The sequence below is a fragment of the Schistocerca serialis genome, chromosome 5, assembly GCF_023864345.2.
Source record: "Schistocerca serialis cubense isolate TAMUIC-IGC-003099 chromosome 5, iqSchSeri2.2, whole genome shotgun sequence".
Lineage (NCBI taxonomy): Eukaryota > Metazoa > Arthropoda > Insecta > Orthoptera > Acrididae > Schistocerca > Schistocerca serialis.
In genome coordinates, this window is record NC_064642.1 from 31,497,423 (window position 1) to 31,516,431 (window position 19,009).

Genomic DNA, 19,009 nt, shown 5'->3' on the forward strand with positions numbered 1-19,009 from the left:
ACATATTCTCAGTTCGAATATAATGAATTTCCTTGAGACAGAGAAGTTGTTGTCCATGCATCAGCACGGCTTTAGAAAGCATCGCTCCTGCGAAACGCAACTTGCCCTTTTATCACATGATATCTTGCGAACCATGGATGAAGGGTATCAGACGGATGCCATATTCCTTGACTTTCGGAAAGCGTTTGACTCTGTGCCCTACTGCAGACTCCTAACTAAGGTACGAGCATATGGGATTGGTTCCCAAATATGTGAGTGGCTCGAAGACTTCTAAAGTAATAGAACCCAGTACGTTGTCCTCGATGGTGAGTGTTCATTGGAGGTGAGGGTATCATCTGGAGTGCCCCATGGAGTGTGGTAGGTCCGCTGTTGTTTTCTACCTACATAAGTGATCTTTTGGATAGGGTGGATAACAATGTGCGGCTGTTTGCTGATGATGCTGTGGTGTACGGGAAGGTGTCTTCATTGAGTGACTGTAGGAGGATACAAGATGACTTGGATTTGTGATTGGTGTAAAGAATGGCAGCTAACTCTAAATATAGATAAATGTAAATTAATGCAGATGAATAGGAAAAAGAATCCCGTAATGTTTGAACACTCCATTAGTAGTGTAGCACTTGACACAGCCACGTCGATTAAATGTTTGGGCATAAGATTGCAGAGCGATATGAAGTGGGACAAGCATGTAATGGCAGTTGTGGGGAATGCAGATAGTTGTCTTCGGTTCATTGGTAGAATTTTGGGAATTTTGGTTCACCTGTAAAGGGGGCCACTTATAAAACACTAATACGACCTATTCTTGAGTACTGCTTGAGCCTATGGGATCCCTATCAGGTCGGATTGAGGGAGGACATAGAAGAAATTCAGAGGTGGGCTGCTAGATTTGTTACTGGTAGGTTTGATCATCACGCGAGTGTTACGGAAATGCTTCAGGAACTCGGGTGGGAGTCTCTAGAGGAAAGGAGGCGATCTTTTCGTGAATCGCTACTGAGGAAATTTAAACAACCAGCATTTGAGGCTGACTGCAGTACAATTTTACTGCCGCCAACTTATATTTCGCGGAAAGACCACAAAGATAAGATAAGAGAGATTAGGGCTCGTACAGAGGCATTTAGGCAGTCATTTTTCCCTTATTCTGTTTGGGAGTGGAACAGAGAGAGAAGATGCTAGTTGTGGTACGAGGTACCCTCCGCCATACACCGTATGGTGGATTGCGGAGTATGTACGTAGATGTAGATGTTGACGTTTCTGCTGAAATCTTCTTGAGGTTCCATCTGGATGGCTGTAATGAAATTCCACAACATTCTGGAAAGTGTTCTCTCTCAACATCTATTGGCAAGATTATTTGGGGATGCTATACATACAGCTGAGCAGCTGCTGCCTCTTTATCACCCCATCCATCAAGCACAGGGATCAGTGAGTGGTGGGGAGGCGATGGGAGGCGGTCCGCCATTCAATTCTTGGCACAATTGGTTCTTCGTGGAATAACAAAGCATCAAGTTCTAGGTGTGGTCTTGGCATATAGCTGCAAGTGCTGTGTTCCATGTCTAACTTAGCTGTTGATGAGACTGTCACGGAACCTTATCTCAATTGCTAATGCTCTCCCAGCATCATAAGACATGCAGTCAACAGAAAGAAGACCCACACAGATCTGTACCTTCAAGCAAAGAGCTGTCATCAGCCAGCACAACGGTACATTGTTCTAACAACTCTAGTTCAAATGGCATATGCCATTTGTGACAGTGTGATCTCTCAGGTTTTGTTGGCAAGACTGATTAATGTTGTGCTTCCAGTTGTTGTTCCTCACTCAGCAGAATACCCGGAAACACACCATTAAACTTAAACATGTGTTTTACCAGAATTGATAGTCAGATGCAGGTTAGACGTGCACTGAAGAAAACGATTGTTACAGCCACCAGCACAGAAGAGGTGGAGAAAGGGAAAGAGAAACTCTGCTTTATTCCCTATATATTGGACCTTCTTCAGATAAAATTGTGAGAAACCTTGAAAAATAACATCAAAAGCCATGTTTTGAGCACCATAAAAAATGAAAGATATGCTTGGTTCAGTAAAGAACAAACTGCAATTGCGAATTCTGATATATATAGCATCACGTGTGAATGTTGCCTCCAGTACGTTGGGCAAACACAGCACTGCATTTTGCAAAATTACATGGAGCAGATTAGAGTGTATGTCTGGGGGGTAAAGATATATCAGCATTGGCACAACACAGCCACACATTCAAATTTTAGAAAACAAAAATGTTGTGCCAATTCTGTGGCTTTTGGGAGAGCATTATTAAAGAACCAATTGAGATAATGCTCCAGCAGAATCTTGTCAACAGGGATGAGAGCCACCAGCTAAGTTTGGCACAGACTTGGTCTAACAGCTATATGGTGAAACCCCACAAAGCAGCTGAAGCTTTGCAAGTGCAGGAAGGACTGAATGTGCCAACAATCGAACAGCAGTCCATCCCCATTGCAGGTCATTGACATCCACGTGAGGGGGAATGGTTGGCGGGGTGGGGTATGGCTGCCGCTCAGGTATATATTATTACATACTGCCCAATCACAAACATTCTTGACAGTATAAATGATGGGACAATTTTAGCCAGCATATGTTGATAGTTTTATTGCTTTACTACACCATGCATTGTAAATTACATCACTAGCCAGTTTCAGCCTTAGGCCATTATCAAATGTATGACTTGCTATGTGTGTGTCACATTTAAAACCTAATATGAAACAAAATTTTTAAATGTGAATCACACACACCAAAATTGATAATGGCATATGGCCGAAACTGGACAGTATTGTAATTTACAAGCATGGTGCTTTAACGGAATAAAACTGACAGCCTACAGTGGTTAAAATGGTTCCATCATTACACAATACAATGCTTGAGGAATACTGAGTCACAATTTTGTTGGCTTCAAAATATACCTGATCTGGAGGTCACTACGAAAAGAGAAGAGAGATTGGACCATGTACTGTGGCATGTAGACAGCCATTGCTCCTCCTTGCTAAACATGCAACTGGCATAGGATACAAAACTACCAATATTTGTACAAAATACCCTCCCTTATACATTGTGCAGGGGCTTGCAGAACATATACATAGCTGTGTGTTGATGCCATTAGCAGTAAAAATGTATGAAGATGTCTTTTACTGGTGATAAACAATTCACAAGGAGACAATTATGAATACAAATGCAGCGATCATCTTAAAAGTTGAGTTGAACGCCACTGGGCTGTGCTAGGCACGGTTACATGTTTGGTATTATGCCACTCCCCACATCCAATGTGAGGTCCTGTTCGTACAAACAGCTATTTTTTAACACTGAAGATCAAACACCAATCTTCTAGATTACTAATCCAACACTTACCAAATTACACATCTATCAAAATGCTGACAATTCTGGAAAAGATCTTCAGCTTCTTAAAGTAACTAAGAAATTTGTAGCACCTTGTAATTCAAATGATAAAATGGTAATGTTAACAGAATCTTCCATTGGTTCTTGGTAGAACAACATTATAAAAAATAATATAATAATATAATAAATATAACATTATAATAAATATTGTAGAACAAAAGCAAACTGGTGCTTTTCATTTATTCTAAAATGGTAACATGTTCAGAGTTGTCTTGAAGAATAGCTTTTGAGATTTCAAAGATACATACCCAGTGGGTGATTACTAAAATGGTTAAAAGGTATGTCTTATGTGAAGCTACATCTTACGATCAATATGGCAGTCACCTCCCATGAGATCATTGTTTCATGTCGATCATGAGGCAAACCCTCTCATAAAATAATTCCTTCTCTAATGTTATTCCAGTTAGCTAAACATTTCAGTTATTTTGATATGAGTACAAAATACAAAAGTTTAATCTTCCTTTATTCTAATATGGCCTGCCCAACATACCTGTTTCAATACACAGATCCCCTATAAATTATCAGTAAAATTTTCTCAGCCCTTAGTGATCACAATAATATTTTATGCAGTCAAATTTCTATTTTTGTCTTAGTGATACCTCATCACGATGTATCCTGTTCATAATGCAAGAAAAGCATTCATTTCCATATTCATTGATAACAATCTGCAGAATCTATTAACCACATCCCCTGGCAAGGCTGATGTTATTTCCTGATATTCACCTTTTATAGGAAGCTACTCACTATAACAATGTTATGTTCTTCTTAATTATCCTTTCAATGCATCCTTTTTCCAAAATTGAATGATTGCGCTCCCTCTTCATCCCTCTATGGCACATACTTTGAATTGACTTATTCCCATCGGCAAATCTTCTTCAGTGCTTTAGCTAGTCTATACCTTCACTGTACGGAACACTTCTTTAAATGAAAATGGCACCTGGTGAGACAACTTTTAAACACATGCAAAAGACTATTCAACTCTCCATCTTGTCATGACTGTAAATCAGAGAGTAATGACACACACATGCATGCAGCAGCTGCTCAGAACATGAACTATCTTCCAGCAGAGGCAGGCACTTCAAAATCAGATGAGACAACTACATCTAGGTCTGCACTTCTAGAACTCTGTACATAGCATCCAGTAGTCAAGCTGTTGCTTCATTCATGATTTGTACTGAGTTCCAATTTCTGTTGATCTCTTCCCAGCTGTCACTTTTTTCTTTTCCCTTATCCCCCCTTTCAGCGTTCGTGTCAAACTGGAAACATTACTGTCATGAAATAAGTTTTAACAAGTTCACCTTAAGATTGAGAATGCTGTCATCAAGCTGTATCTTGATGGCCATTGTAAGCATGTCTCCTCCTGCAGCAGAATGGTTCACTAGTGCTTCTCCTTCAGACTTGTATATTGTTAGATCTAGATGGCTTGGAGGTGGTGATCCGTACATTCTGAGAGGTGGTGCAATTGTAGGTGTCCGTACTAAACCTGTGGAACATGCGAGTTTAACCTAGATCTTATACATTCCTGAAGACTGGAAATAAAGGCACAAAATATAAGATGTCACAATTTCTTAAAATAAACATTCTTTGCAAACAAAGTTGACAAACAAAATTTATCTGTAACACTCTGAGTGAATTTAGGAAATAGATTTATTGTTGATTCAGGTCAAGAGCTACAGGATACTGCTACAAACAATAAATAAGTTAATTGTTAAATTCTAAGTTAATTGTTAAATTCTAATGGCACAGCAAGCATCAAAATCAAAAGACTAAAAATAAATTAAGCTTCAGAGAAGGTCTCACAAGTGATGGACAAGATCACCACACAGTTTGAATAACCAGGACAAAAACACTTACTAACAAAGTAGATCATTCAATAGAATTGTATAACAGTTTGTTAGGAAAGTACAGTAGTTTTCAATCACACTTATAAAAATTTGAAAAATCTTGCCCAGAAAATATAAACAGTGAACTTACATGCCTGCAAAACTTATGTGTACATTATAAAGTTGACGTACTGGTGCTTCTTATAGTAATAGATAAAACTCATGTATTAAAAGCTTGAGTGGTGCATACATTTGAATTGCCACAAGGAGGTATGCTACAGCCAAGAACCAGATTTAACCATCTGTAGTGTGTTATCCTCACACCCAGTCATTCCCCATTCCACTGATGATAGAGTTTCTACGTGAATATCCAGTTTACAGAGTGCACGGACATGGGAGGGGAAGGGGCGTACAATGTCACGGAGTCTACTATAAGCATCCATAGCAGAGGCTCCTCCTAATTTCCTACTCTGAATTCTGCACCCAATGATGATGATGATGACAATAATGATAATGACTGTCAGATTTGAGTGCACAACATTATGGGTATCAAACTGAATAACTCTCACTCTACTATTACCTAAAATGCTAGTCGCATACTCATTTAGATCGAGAACACCCTTCTGTCAGTATACAAAATACAATCAATTAAAACATGTTTCACTGACAAAAGTATATAACAAGCAAACTAATAGGTGGGCAACTGCATCAAACATTCATGGAGTGAGGGCAGTATGTGAAAATGTAAGAAGATGTAAATATCTTTTTTGTGGTTACTTGGAGGTACTCCATGGTCATGTTAGGGAATGCATATATCAGAGCTTATTGACACTCACATAAAAATTTTGTTTTCCTACTAGCATACTAATTTTTAGTTCATCAGCATCGTAAAGGGTGCAGCGGAACAGTACACTGTGCTAATGTCAGGTACCCACAATCCTCCCTTGCCACTCTAACAGCCATTTCATTCACCTGGATTTTCACCTTTCTTGGTATAAACTTAATTCCACTACCTTTCCTTGCTGCTATAACTGGCAAAGGGTATTCTTCATATTGTGGGCAGCTTTGTCTACTGGGTAGAACTGCTGGATGGTACAAACAGCAAATTGGAAATTGGTGTATATGTGGAATTTCTTGCTTCAGTCATGTCTCATTTGCTCCAATACCTTCAAGATTTCATATCATCTAGTGTTGAAACAGTGAATTAATTTGAAAGATGAACCCTGAAGACACTTTTAGGGAAAGCCACTGGACAGCCACACTAGCCTTTGTCCAGACCCATATGGGGTATCATGGATAGTGTCAGAACTTTATACAGGAAAGGGGACCGGGCCAGAGAGGGGGATTCTAAAACAGCCGTTTTTTTCATAACTGATTCAGTGAGTCTGAAGAAGTGTCATGCCCCAAGAACTAAATTTTATATGAAACAAACAAAACTTACTTCTTCTCTAAAAAGCAATAATTGTCAACTCAATACTCCTTTGAAGGTAGATTATTTGGATACCAAAGAGGTAAGCATACATAATTTCAGTATGCAATATAAATCTTTTATATTATTATTATTATTATTATTATTATTATTATTATATACAGGTTTCATAGAAGTTAGCAAATAAAGTAAAAAATATTCACAAAAGTTATTCTTTGCTGCATATAAACAAGAATAATTAGCAAAAAAATACAATTGATGTGTAGTCTCAGGCTCTCCCAGTGAATCAGGTGTTTGTATTGTTGTTGAGTTTCCAGACAGGTGCAGCATTGCTTGCTATCATATTCATGTGATACCTGAAGAATGAGCATCTTTGCTACATTCCTCCTTTATGTTATTACTACCCCACCCCTTTCTCCACTACTGGCCGCACCACCATGCTGGGTTGAGTGGCAGGGGACACCACCACTTGGAGCTGGGTGAGAACTATGGTTCCTCAGTACTCCTGTGACCTGTGTTGTGCGTGGAAGTCACTCTTGGCTGATGCTGTGATTTTAGGTGGCTGACTACTGAGTCCCAATCTTTTCTGAGACTCAACCCAGTGTCTCTCTTGATCAACCTGTCAGGCACTTGTATTTTAACTGCCTCCTTCAAAAAACAGTCTCAAAATGACAAGATCTACCTTAGCACTTCTATTTTTCCATACTTCATGGAGTCCCCTGTAGCCATGCAGTGTTCTGCAACCACAGATTTTGTCGGCTGCTTGAGTTCGGTGTGTCTTCTGTGTTCCTTCTGTCTTTCTTCAATTGTTCCTTGGGTCTTTCTTCCCTAACTCACACTTTACTGCACATACATAGAATAGGGTAAACACCCCATTTACAGTGCCCCAAATAATCTTTCACTGTACGTAACACAGTACACGTTTTCAAAGGTGGACAGAAAACGCATTTGGTGTTACGTCAAGTCAGGATTCTGCAGATTTTGTTCGATACTTTGCCAGCATTCAGCAGATATGCCATTGCCTTTTCCTCCTCGTCGCTTTGTGACTAATGGGTTTGTACTTTCTCCCTGGAAACACTTCGGATTTCTCTCTCATCATATCTGTTCTTCTTGAAAAAAGGTGACTAAGGTGGTTAAGGTCACTTGGTACGCTTTCTTCATCCAACATTGCATGGGCCCTGTGTTGCAGTACACATATCACACCCTCATGTTCTGAAGAATGATGGTAGCTGACAGTGAGGAGATACAAATCAGTGTGACTGGGTTTCCTGTACACACTGTGTCCTATAGTGCCATTCATTCTGTGCTTGACTAAGACGCCCAGGAGTTCACCATTCTCTTTGACCTCCATGATGAATTTGATACTGGGGTGCAGAAAGTTCAGATGTTGGAGGAACTACTGAAGTCTTCCACTCTCATGTGGCCACATGACAAATGTTTCATCAACATATGTGAAAAAGCATGTAGCTTCAGTGCAGCAGTTTCCAGAGCTCTCTCTTTTAGGTTCTCCATAAACAAGTTTGCCACAATTGGTGACAAAGGACACACCATGGTGACACCATCAGTTTGTTCATAACAGTCACCAGTGAAGATAAAGTTTGTTGATGTGATGACAAATTCAAAGAGATTAGTCATGGTTGGGTCGAACTTCTCCCTGATCAACTTCAAGGAATCAGCAAGCTGTATGTATGAAACCAGGGACCTAGAAATGATGGAGAGGCTTCGTCCTACCGTAGCCCTCAGTGGTTCACAACCACACAGCAAGCCACAGCAGTCCACCCACACCACCGCCACCCCACACCAAACCCAGGGTTATTGCGCGGTTTGGCTCCCAGTGGAAACCCCCCCCCCCCCTCTCGGGGGGGACAGGTATGAGCTGCATTCTGGTGAAGAGGGATACCACATCATCAACGCTCACCACACCAGGTTCTGGTCATGGAGGCATAGCTCTTGCACCTGTTGAATGAAATGTACAGGGTTCCTGATGTGATACTGACACTTATTGGCATAGGGGCCTAATACAGGCATTAGGTGTATGGCCAGCAGGTACACTGGTGTGCCTTTGTTAGTTACAATAGGACTTACAGGAACATCCCATTTGTGAACCTTTGGTAAGCCATAGAAACTTGGTGGTGCAGAAGTTCAATAGTCTTCTTCTTCCCCACTCTGTTGGTCGGATCTCCCTTCAATTTTTTGGATTCTGGATCCTCGAGTAGTTCATACATTTTGTGACTATACACTGACAGTGGTAGTAGTACACTGGATTTCCTTTGTCTGCAGATAGAATGACTATTTCAGGATCGGTCCATAGTTCTCAAATGGCAGCTCTTTTGTGATATTCATCTTTAGTAAGATGGCTCTAGGGAGTGCACTGCACGTTTTCCAAGGTATCTCTTCCACATCGTCGCTTAGGAGGGTGGAACATCTGGCAGCAAGAGAACAACAGCTGCACGACGAGCAACAATGACAAACCATATTCAACCACATAGGGAAAGAGATTGATGAAGCAGCAGAATTAGTTTTGGAAAAGGGATTCAACTTCACACCAGCACTGACTGCTAGGGCTGTTGCAGATTTTACCACTGGTATAGAATAAGTGTTTTCCACCCTCCCTACAGAATCTGCAGTATTTTGTAACTTTGACCGCAAGCTGCTGCACAACCAAGGCTCTACAGCTTACCAAAGGTGCACAAATGGAACGTTCCTCTACTCCCTATTGTAAGCAACATAGGCACCCCAACATGTCAGATACCATACACCTATCGGCAGTATTAAGCCCCTAACTCAGTAAATATCAGCACCACATCAGGAACTCTGTACATTTCACTCAACAGATGCAAGATGTACACCTCCGTGACCAAAACCCTGTGGTGAGCTTTGACATGGTATCCTTCTCCACCAGAGTGCTGCTTGCTGATTTCCTGAAGTTGATCAAGGAGAAATTCAAATCGACGATGACTAATCTCTTTGAATTTATCCTCACATCAACATTTTTTCTCTTCACTGGTGATTGTTACAAACAAATGAATGGCATCACTATGGAGTGCCCTTTGTAACCAGTTGTGGCACACTTGTTTTTGGAGGACTTTGAAAAGAAACTCTGGAAACAGATGCACTGAAGCCTACATATTTTTTTCACATATGTTGATAAAACATTTGTGGCGTTGTCACATGGGAGTGAAAGACTTCAGGAGCTCCTCCAACATCTGAACTCTCTGCACCCCCGTATCAAATTCACCATGGAGGTGGAAGAGAATGGTCAACTCACCTTATGTATGTTTTAGTCCAGTGCAGAATGAACAGCACTATAGAACACAGCATGTACAGGAAAGCCAATTCCACTGATTTGTATTTCCATGCTGTGACCTACCATCACCCTTCACAGTGTGAGGGTGTGCTATGTACCCTGCAACACAGGATCTGCGTAATATCGACGAAGAAAGCCTACCAAGGGAGCTTAATCGCCTTAAGCACCTTTCTCAAGAAGAACAGATATGATGAGAGACAAATATGATGTGCTTTCACGCATAAAGTACAAGCTCAGCAGGAGGAAAAGATAAGAGGCAAAGGCAATGGCGCATCTGCCGTACACTGGAAAAAATCTAACAAAAATCGGCAGAATCCTGATGTGACATAATACTAAATACATTTTCAGTCGACCTCCAAACATGTGTGCTCTATTACATGTGGTGGAAGATGACTTGGGGCTACATAAACCAGGTGTTTACCGTATTCCATGTAAATGTGGTAAGACGTATATCAGGGAGATTGTATGGACAATCAAACAAAGACACATGGAACACAGGAGATACACCAAACTCAAGCAACCAACAAAATCTACAGTTGCAAAGCACTGCATGGCTCCAAGGGACTCCATGATGCATGAAGAAACAAAAGTGCTAAGGCAAACCTCATCATTTTGGGTCAGTGTTCTGAAGGAGGCAACCAAAATACAAGCGGCTGATAGGCTAATCCACAGAGACACTGAGTTCACTCTCAGCAAAGCCTGGGAAGGACCAGAGTTCATCCCAAATCATTCTACCCATCACAGTGTGTGGCCGACAGTGGAGGAAGGCGCGGGGGATGATAGGAGTTTATAGGAGGCGGGATGAAGCAAAGACACTCATTCTACAACTATCACCTGAAGGTGATGGTAAGGTACACTGTCAAAATACTGTGTTACGAAAATGACTGCACCCAGCCTGACACCCAACAACAGTACACATGATTCTGCCATTCAAAATACTCTGTTTGCTTACAAAGCTTCACATCTGATCATAGTAATATGCTATTTCTTGCACTGTGTTCATATCTTTCCTAATGTCTACACACACCACTGAAGTGTCATCAAATATGTTTTGTATGCTGCATTTGTCTATTGTGTAGCCTTGCCCAAAATTCAACTAGATGAAAGTGAGAAACCACCCAAATAAACCTGGAAATTGGCTTTCAAAATTGACTCTTAACAGCCTAAGACTAAACCAAGATTGTCTTCCCCGTATTGAGCACCCATGCCACGTGGGTTGCTGAATTCTTCACCTATGATAGCATGTTGTGCTGTTCTGCACCCCACAGACCCAGAGAAATTACAAACTTCTTTTTGATCCTGATATTTCACTCTTTTTTCCTTTTTGTTGACTACAAAACAGTTCCTCTTTACTATAGAGAATCCTTTAATTTTCCTATATGTGGCAGCATGTTTCTACAGCTTTGCATTTCTCCTCTAGCCAGTCATGATTTGTAGTTTTGCACTTTTAGCCACTCTCATTTTCCAGTTACCTGCATTCATTTAACTGCTTCAGTTGCTCGATTTTTAGATTAGGGTAAATATACTTTTAATTCCATAGATCCACTATGAGAAGATCCTCAAGGGTGTAGAACATGTCATGAAAACAAAACATAAAAAGTGTATGCTAACGTGTATTTTACAGATACTAATTGAAATGGTCTTGATAGATGTGGAATCAGAAAAATCGGAAATCTATTTTCATTTTAGAGGTAACACAAACTTTTCATAAACATGTAAATGTATGTATACTTGAATGCTTAATATAATTTTTATTTTGAGGAAAGGCTACAAGCAAACCAAGCAAAGAACGGAACAGGAAGAAGAAGAAGAAGAAGACGAAGAAGAAGAAGGGGGAAGGGGAGAGGGGGAGAGAGAGGGGGAGGGTGGGAGGGAGGGGGGGGGACGAGAGAGAGAGAGAGAGAGAGAGAGAGAGAGAGAGAGAGAGCGAGCAAATCATCAGCTTACTAAGTCATGGTTACCAGATGTTAACATGATCTACCTACATATGGTTAAAATGACTGCTAAAAGCAAACCAGGGGAAAGAGAGGTATGAGTTTTGGAGAACACTAGTAACTCAAGAAACAATACTGCCTTTATGACCTACCTTAGAAAACAGGTTGGAGAGAACAAAAAAATGGCTCTGAGCACCATGGGACTTAACATCTGAGGTCATCAGTCCCCTTGGAGAGAACAAAAACCCACCTTTATAGTATGTGTAGATTTAAGAAAAGCTTTTGACAATTTTCACTGGAACACACTTTTTGAAATTTTGAACTTATCATTGGTAAAATCCAGGGAGAAAAGGCTATCTACAGCTAATACAGAAACAAGACTGCTGTTACAAGAGTCAAAGGACATGAGAGGGAAGAAGTGGCTTAGCAGGGAGCAGGGCCCAGTTAAGTCCCAAGTGGCACAAGATGGCTTGAGGGGTGCCAAGTTGAGAGATATCTACACAAGACATATCACAATTAGTAGCAGCCACATGGGACACTAAGCTGTGAGAGGCCCCAAAGTGCAAGATTTGTATATAGTGTATATCACAATTAGCAGTAAAAGTGTATGAGGGAACAAGGGGATAGGGAAGCACCACATGATAAGTCATTTGTGTGAAAAAAATGTTCTAAAACTTGCAGCATGTGAGACAGGGTTGCAGCCTATCCCTGTTGTTATACAATCTATACATAAATTTGAAAAAATAATTAAAGAATAGGAGGAAGAAATAGAAACATGAAGGTTTGTTGATGACAACATAATTTTGTCAGATACCCGGTGAGTGGAATGTATAAAGTCTCGAAAACAGGTCGTACAATGGACATCACCAAAAGTAAAATAAGGGATTGGAATGTAGTAGAATTAAATCAGGTGATGCTACAGTAATTACTTTAGAAATGAAACAATGAAAGTGGTAGGTGATTATTGTATCTGCTGACGAGCAGCGCTTACTTCAGGAGACCCACTCCAGCCTCTGGTAGTTGGAACTTGATCATGCAAAAAGAGTCATAATTTGAAATATCTGGGGGTAATCTTTAAAATCCAAGCCACAAACCAATCATACTCGAGTCTGAATATACTTTTAAATCACCCAGTCTCTCAAGAAATTTCAAACTTCAACTACACAAAACACTGACCCAACCCATAGGGCCGAATGGTTGCGAAACTCGGGAGTGTCTGGAAAAATGACTTAAATATTCTTCCAATTTTTTAAGCAAAAAGTCTTAAGAAAGATCTATGGTCTGGTACAAGATGCAGTCACTGGTAAGTGGAGGATTTGTCATAATTATGAGCTGACTAACTCTACAATAGACCAAACACTGTAGGCACTTTGCGAAGCAAGCAGCTATTATGCACAGGACATTTTGCTTGGGTGGATAAACACCAATGTCCTTTGAAATCCACAGATTTTACTTCCGGTGGAAGAAGACCACTAGGAAGACCACAGAAAAGGTGTAGAGAGAGAACTCATGGGAACTTGCTGCAGATTGACACAGAGGTGAAACAGAATCCAGTGGAAAGAGGAGTTTTGTAGATGATGAAGAAATAGATGAAATGTATGACGAGATAAAAGAAATTATTCAGGTAGTGAAGGGAGACGAAAATTTAATAGTGATGGGTGACTGGAATTCGTCAGTAGGAAAAGGGAGAGAAGGAAACATAGTAGGTGAATATGGATTGGGGGGAAGGAATGAAAGAGGAAGCCGCCTTGCAGAATTTTGCACAGAGCATAACTTAATCATAGCTAACACATGGTTCAAGAATCATAAAAGAAGGTTGTATACATGGAAGAACCCTGGAGATACTAAAAGGTATCAGATAGATTATATAATGGTAAGACAGAGATTTAGGAACCAGGTTTTAAACTGTAAGACATTTCTAGGGGCAGATGTGGATTCTGACCACAATCTATTGGTTATGAACTGCAGATTGAAACTGAAGAAACTGCAAAAAGGTGGGAATCTAAGGAGATGGGACCTGGATAAACTGAAAGAACCAGAGGTTGTAGAGAGTTTCAGGGAGAGCATAAGGGAACAATTGACAGGAATGGGGGAAAGAAATACAGTAGAAGAAGAATGGGTAGCTCTGAGAGATGAAGTAGTGAAGGCAGCAGACGATCAAGTAGGTAAAAAGGCGAGGGCTAATAGAAATCTTTGGCTAACAGAAGAAATATTGAATTTAATTGATGAAAGGAGAAAATATAAAAATGCAGTAAATGAAGCAGGCAAAAAGGAATACAAACGTCTCAAAAATGAGATCGACATGAAGTGCAAAATGGCTAAGCAGGGATGGTTAGAGGACAAATGTAAGGATGTAGAGGCTTGTCTCACTAGGGGTAAGATAGATACTGCCTACAGGAAAATTAAAGAGACCTTTGGAGAAAAGAGAACTACTTGTATGAATATCAAGAGCTCAGATGGCAACCCAGTTCTAAGCAAAGAAGGGAAGGCAGAAAGGTGGAAGGAGTATATAGAGGGTCCACACAAGGGCGATGTACTTGAGGACAATATTATGGAAATGGAGGAGGATGTAGATGAAGATGAAATGGGAGATACAATACTGCGTGAAGAGTTTGACAGAGCACTGAAAGACCTGAGTCGAAACAAGGCCCCGGGAGTAGACAACATTCCCTTAGAACTACTGATGGCCTTGGGAGAGCCAGTCATAACAAAACTCTACCATCTGGTGAGCAAGATGTATGAGACAGGCGAAATACCCTCAGACTTCAAGAAGAATATAATAATTCCAATCCCAAAGAAAGCAGGTGTTGACAGGTGTGAAAATTACCGAACTATCAGTTTAATAAGTCACAGCTGCAAAATACTAATGCGAATTCTTTACAGACGAATGGAAAAACTGGTAGAAGCGGACCTCGGGGAAGATCAGTTTGGATTCCGTAGAAATGTTGGAACACGTGAGGCAATACTAACCTTATGACTTATCTCAGAAGAAAGATTAAGAAAAGGCAAACCTACGTTTCTAGCATTTGTAGACTTAGAGAAAGCTTTTGACAATGTTAACTGGAATACTCTCTTTCAAATTCTGAAGGTGGCAGGTATAAAATACAGGGAGCGAAAGGCTATTTACAATTTGTACAGAAATCAGATGGCAGTTATAAGAGTCGAGGGGCATGAAAGGGAAGCAGTGGTTGGGAAGGGAGTGAGACAAGGTTGTAGCCTCTCCCCGATGTTATTCAATCTGTATATTGAGCAAGCAGTAAAGGAAACAAAAGAAAAATTCGGAGAAGGTATTAAAATTCATGGAGAAGAAATAAAAACTTTGAGGTTCGCCGATGACATTGTAATTCTGTCAGAGACAGCAAAGGACTTGGAAGAGCAGTTGAACGGAATGGACAGTGTCTTGAAAGGAGGATATAAGATGAACACCAACAAAAGCAAAACGAGGATAATGGAATGTAGTCAAATTAAATCGGGTGATGCTGAGGGAATTAGATTAGGAAATGAGACACGTAAAGTAGTAAAGGAGTTTTGCTATTTAGGGAGTAAAATAACTGATGATGGTCGAAGTAGAGAGGATATAAAATGTAGACTGGCAATGGCAAGGAAAACGTTTCTGAAGAAGAGAAATTTGTTAACATCGAGTATAGATTTAAGTGTCAGGAAGTCGTTTCTGAAAGTATTTGTATGGAGTGTAGCCATGTATGGAAGTGAAACATGGACGATAACTAGTTTGGACAAAAAGAGAATAGAAGTTTTCGAAATGTGGTGCTACAGAAGAATGATGAAGATAAGGTGGGTAGATCACGTAACTAATGAGGAGGTATTGAATAGGATTGGGGAGAAGAGAAGTTTGTGGCACAACTTGACCAGAAGAAGGGATCAGTTGGTAGGACATGTTTTGAGGCATCAAGGGATCACAAATTTAGCATTGGAGGGCAGCATGGAGGGTAAAAATTGTAGAGGGAGACCAAGAGATGAATACACTAAGCAGATTCAGAAGGATGTAGGTTGCAGTACGTACTGGGAGATGAAGAAGCTTGCACAGGATAGAGTAGCATGGAGAGCTGCATCAAACCAGTCTCAGGACTGAAGACCACAACAACAACAACATGTTAAGTACATGATTATTGTTATTTGGGCAGCAAAATAATTGATGACAGCTGAAGTAAAGAAGATACAAAGAAGGACAGACAACAGCAAGAAATGCATGTCTGAAGAAGAGAAATTTGCTAACACCAAAATATAAATTTAAGTGTTAGGAAAAATTTTTATGAACATATTTGTCCACATTTATATATTATATGCAAGGGAAATGTGGAAAATAAACAGTACAGACAAAGGGAGAAATGCTGTGTTACAGAAGAATGTTGCAGATTCGAGAGTAGACTGAGTAACTAATTGTGATGTACAGGTTCTGTCCCAAGTGTTCCCAGAATGAGTTTTGGTAGTTTGCAATGCTGGATAGTGGGGCAAAGCTTCAGATGGAGAAATTGGTCGGGGATCTAAGCTTTGAAATGAGACTAGTGCCAGTCACCTGCAGGCAATTGTTGAGGCAGGGTCATGCTCAACACAGATGTATCTACTGCACCCTCGGCGAGCACAATATGAACCAGTCTTTGGAACAGCATTATATGCTCAAGTTCTGTGTGAAACTGGGGAAAAATGGGGTGGAGATACTCAAAATGCTTCACAATGCCTACGGTGATGGGGCAATGAAACAAAGTCGAAGTTTCATGTGGCACAAGAGGTTCCAGGAAGGTCGAGAGACCATCAACGACAACAACCGCTCAGGTCCCTTGTCGATGTCACAAACAGATGACTTGGTGCAGAAAGTGCCTCAAGTTGTAGATAAGACCAATGATGAAGTGTTTGGATGATTGCAAAGGAGTGTGGAACACCCAAAACAATCGTTCACCCATTTTAACTGTGGATCTTCAAATGAGGAAAGTCTGCACAAAAATGGTGCCAAAAGTCCTGACGAGTGACATGAAGGAACAACATTTGTTGAAGTGCCAGGAATTGCATGAATGCTATAAAACAGACCCAGAATTTTTGGACAGAGGAATCACAGGGGACAAGATGTGCATTTCTGAGTATGATCCCAAAACAAAGCGTCAGAGGAGCAAGTGACACACCAAGGAGTTTCATCACCTGAAAAAAGCAACGATGAGCAAACCATGAATCATGACAATGCTCGTTGCATTTTTTGACAGAAATGTGTGGTTCACAGTGAATATGTGCCACAAGGACAAACAGTAAATTGAAAAGAAATTGCAACAAATGGATCGTGCACCATGACAACATGTCAAGCCATACCGCACTCTGTGTCTCTGCGTTGCTGGCCAAAATGGATGTGGCAACGCTGTCCCAGCTGCCGTACAGCCCCGACCTCACATCAGCAGGATCAAAAGAAACCTAAAAGGAACTCATCACGGGGCACTGGTAGCGCTAAAAGTAGCTTTGATGACCGCACTGAAGGAGATACCCATTGAAGACAGCCAGGGTGCCTTCAATGAATGGGTGAAGCATTGGCAATGGCGCATCGAAGAAGGGTGAGAATATTTTGAAAAGTCCTGAAAAGATTGTAAACTGACATTGAATAAATGATTTTTAAAAAATCATTCTGGGAACTTCTGGGACAGACCCTGTACTAAGGTGTTGAGCAGATATTAGGCATATAAACAAGACTGAAAACATTGGTAAGCTTTCAGACAATGTTCTTCTCCCGAGCTGATACAAGACACACATCCACAATCATAGCTACAATGTCACTGCCAATACTGATGTACACATACTGCAGCTCAATTGGGATAATCAATCTCCAGCTCCAATAAAATGTTGACAATGTGTCACAGTCACTATTTTTTGGGTGCTACTAAGAGAACTGAAGTTTTGCCACAACAGCCAGGAAAGCCTTAAAAGTTGGAAGTAGCCAAAATATTGTGATGACAGTTGTGGCAACTGACCTGTTCAAACACTGTTAACACAGCTGGGACGAATATTGCAATAGCAATGACACAGCAGAATAACTGTGCTACAGCAGGACCAGCTTGCTGGTTTCCACACCTTCAAGTGGGACTAAGTTATACTGTATGTGGTTAGAAGTGGTACATCGATACAACAAGCAAGCACCTAACCAATATAAATGCCCATCATTTCTTATCAAAGGTGGTCCAGTATGACAGGACCAACCACAAGGAGAGGGTCACCCCAGGTGATGGAGCGATACGGTTCTGCAAGCAGCCACCACACTTTTGAGCCTTCACTGCATGCTCTAAGTCTACCTCCTCAGGTTTGGTGCCTATCCACTGGTTGGACACTTTCTGGAAACTTCAGTCACAGCAGACTTCTACCCTCAAGAGCAGCCATTCAAGACCAGGTTAGCGCAGCAGTTCACACACCTACACTGTGCAGGCATCCTGGTGCTACACGCCTTCACTTGCAAGATCCCCAGCAAGAATTACAGTGGGCCTCTGTGCCACTGGCACACCTTGCCACAAGCAGCCCTGCCATGAATATCTGAGGACTCTGGGCATTAGCACTCCTCCAGCTGCTCATGTCACAGCTGGATATCTGGCAACCTGCCGGTTCAGCAACCCACCAGTCCACCGTGCGCTGTCCTCACCGTGTGCCACAGAAGGGTGGAGTTGGAGGACAGGGGGGCTGGTGGATGCCACAAAGCAGCACTATGAGTGTTGCAGCTTGAGTCTAAACAAAATATTTGACTATTGGTGTTGTTTCCATGTGTCACCAACAGCCAACATCCTCATAACGACTCACTGTCACTACCCAACCCTGCCACCACAGAGGTCACCCACAAGGGGTCACTACAGTTGGTGTCAGGAAGTCCAAATACCACAGCTGCAGCTCCAGTGTCAACATGCAGTGGGGTGAGTGGACAAACTGTTTTGCTTCTCCTTCTTAGATGTGCAGAGGAGGTGGGTTCAAGGCAGGACTACTATCAGAATTACATTTGTCAGGGAGCACTGTTTGGAATGAATACGGTATTCACTGTGCAACCTACTAGGGTACAGTGCAACATGTGCCGAGTCTGTATCAGTGGAGTGCTTTATGTGGCTTCATT

At 41.1% G+C, this 19,009-nt stretch overlaps 1 protein-coding gene across 1 annotated transcript in view; it reads right to left on the bottom strand.

Moving 5' to 3' along the window:
- Positions 1-19,009, bottom strand: part of LOC126482334 (autophagy-related protein 2 homolog A) — a 485,244-nt gene that overhangs the window by 207,608 nt on the left and 258,627 nt on the right. The window contains exon 22 of the mRNA XM_050106397.1: positions 4,731-4,915. Coding sequence (XP_049962354.1) covers positions 4,731-4,915 — 185 coding nt within the window. The remainder of the gene's footprint in view (positions 1-4,730; positions 4,916-19,009) is intronic.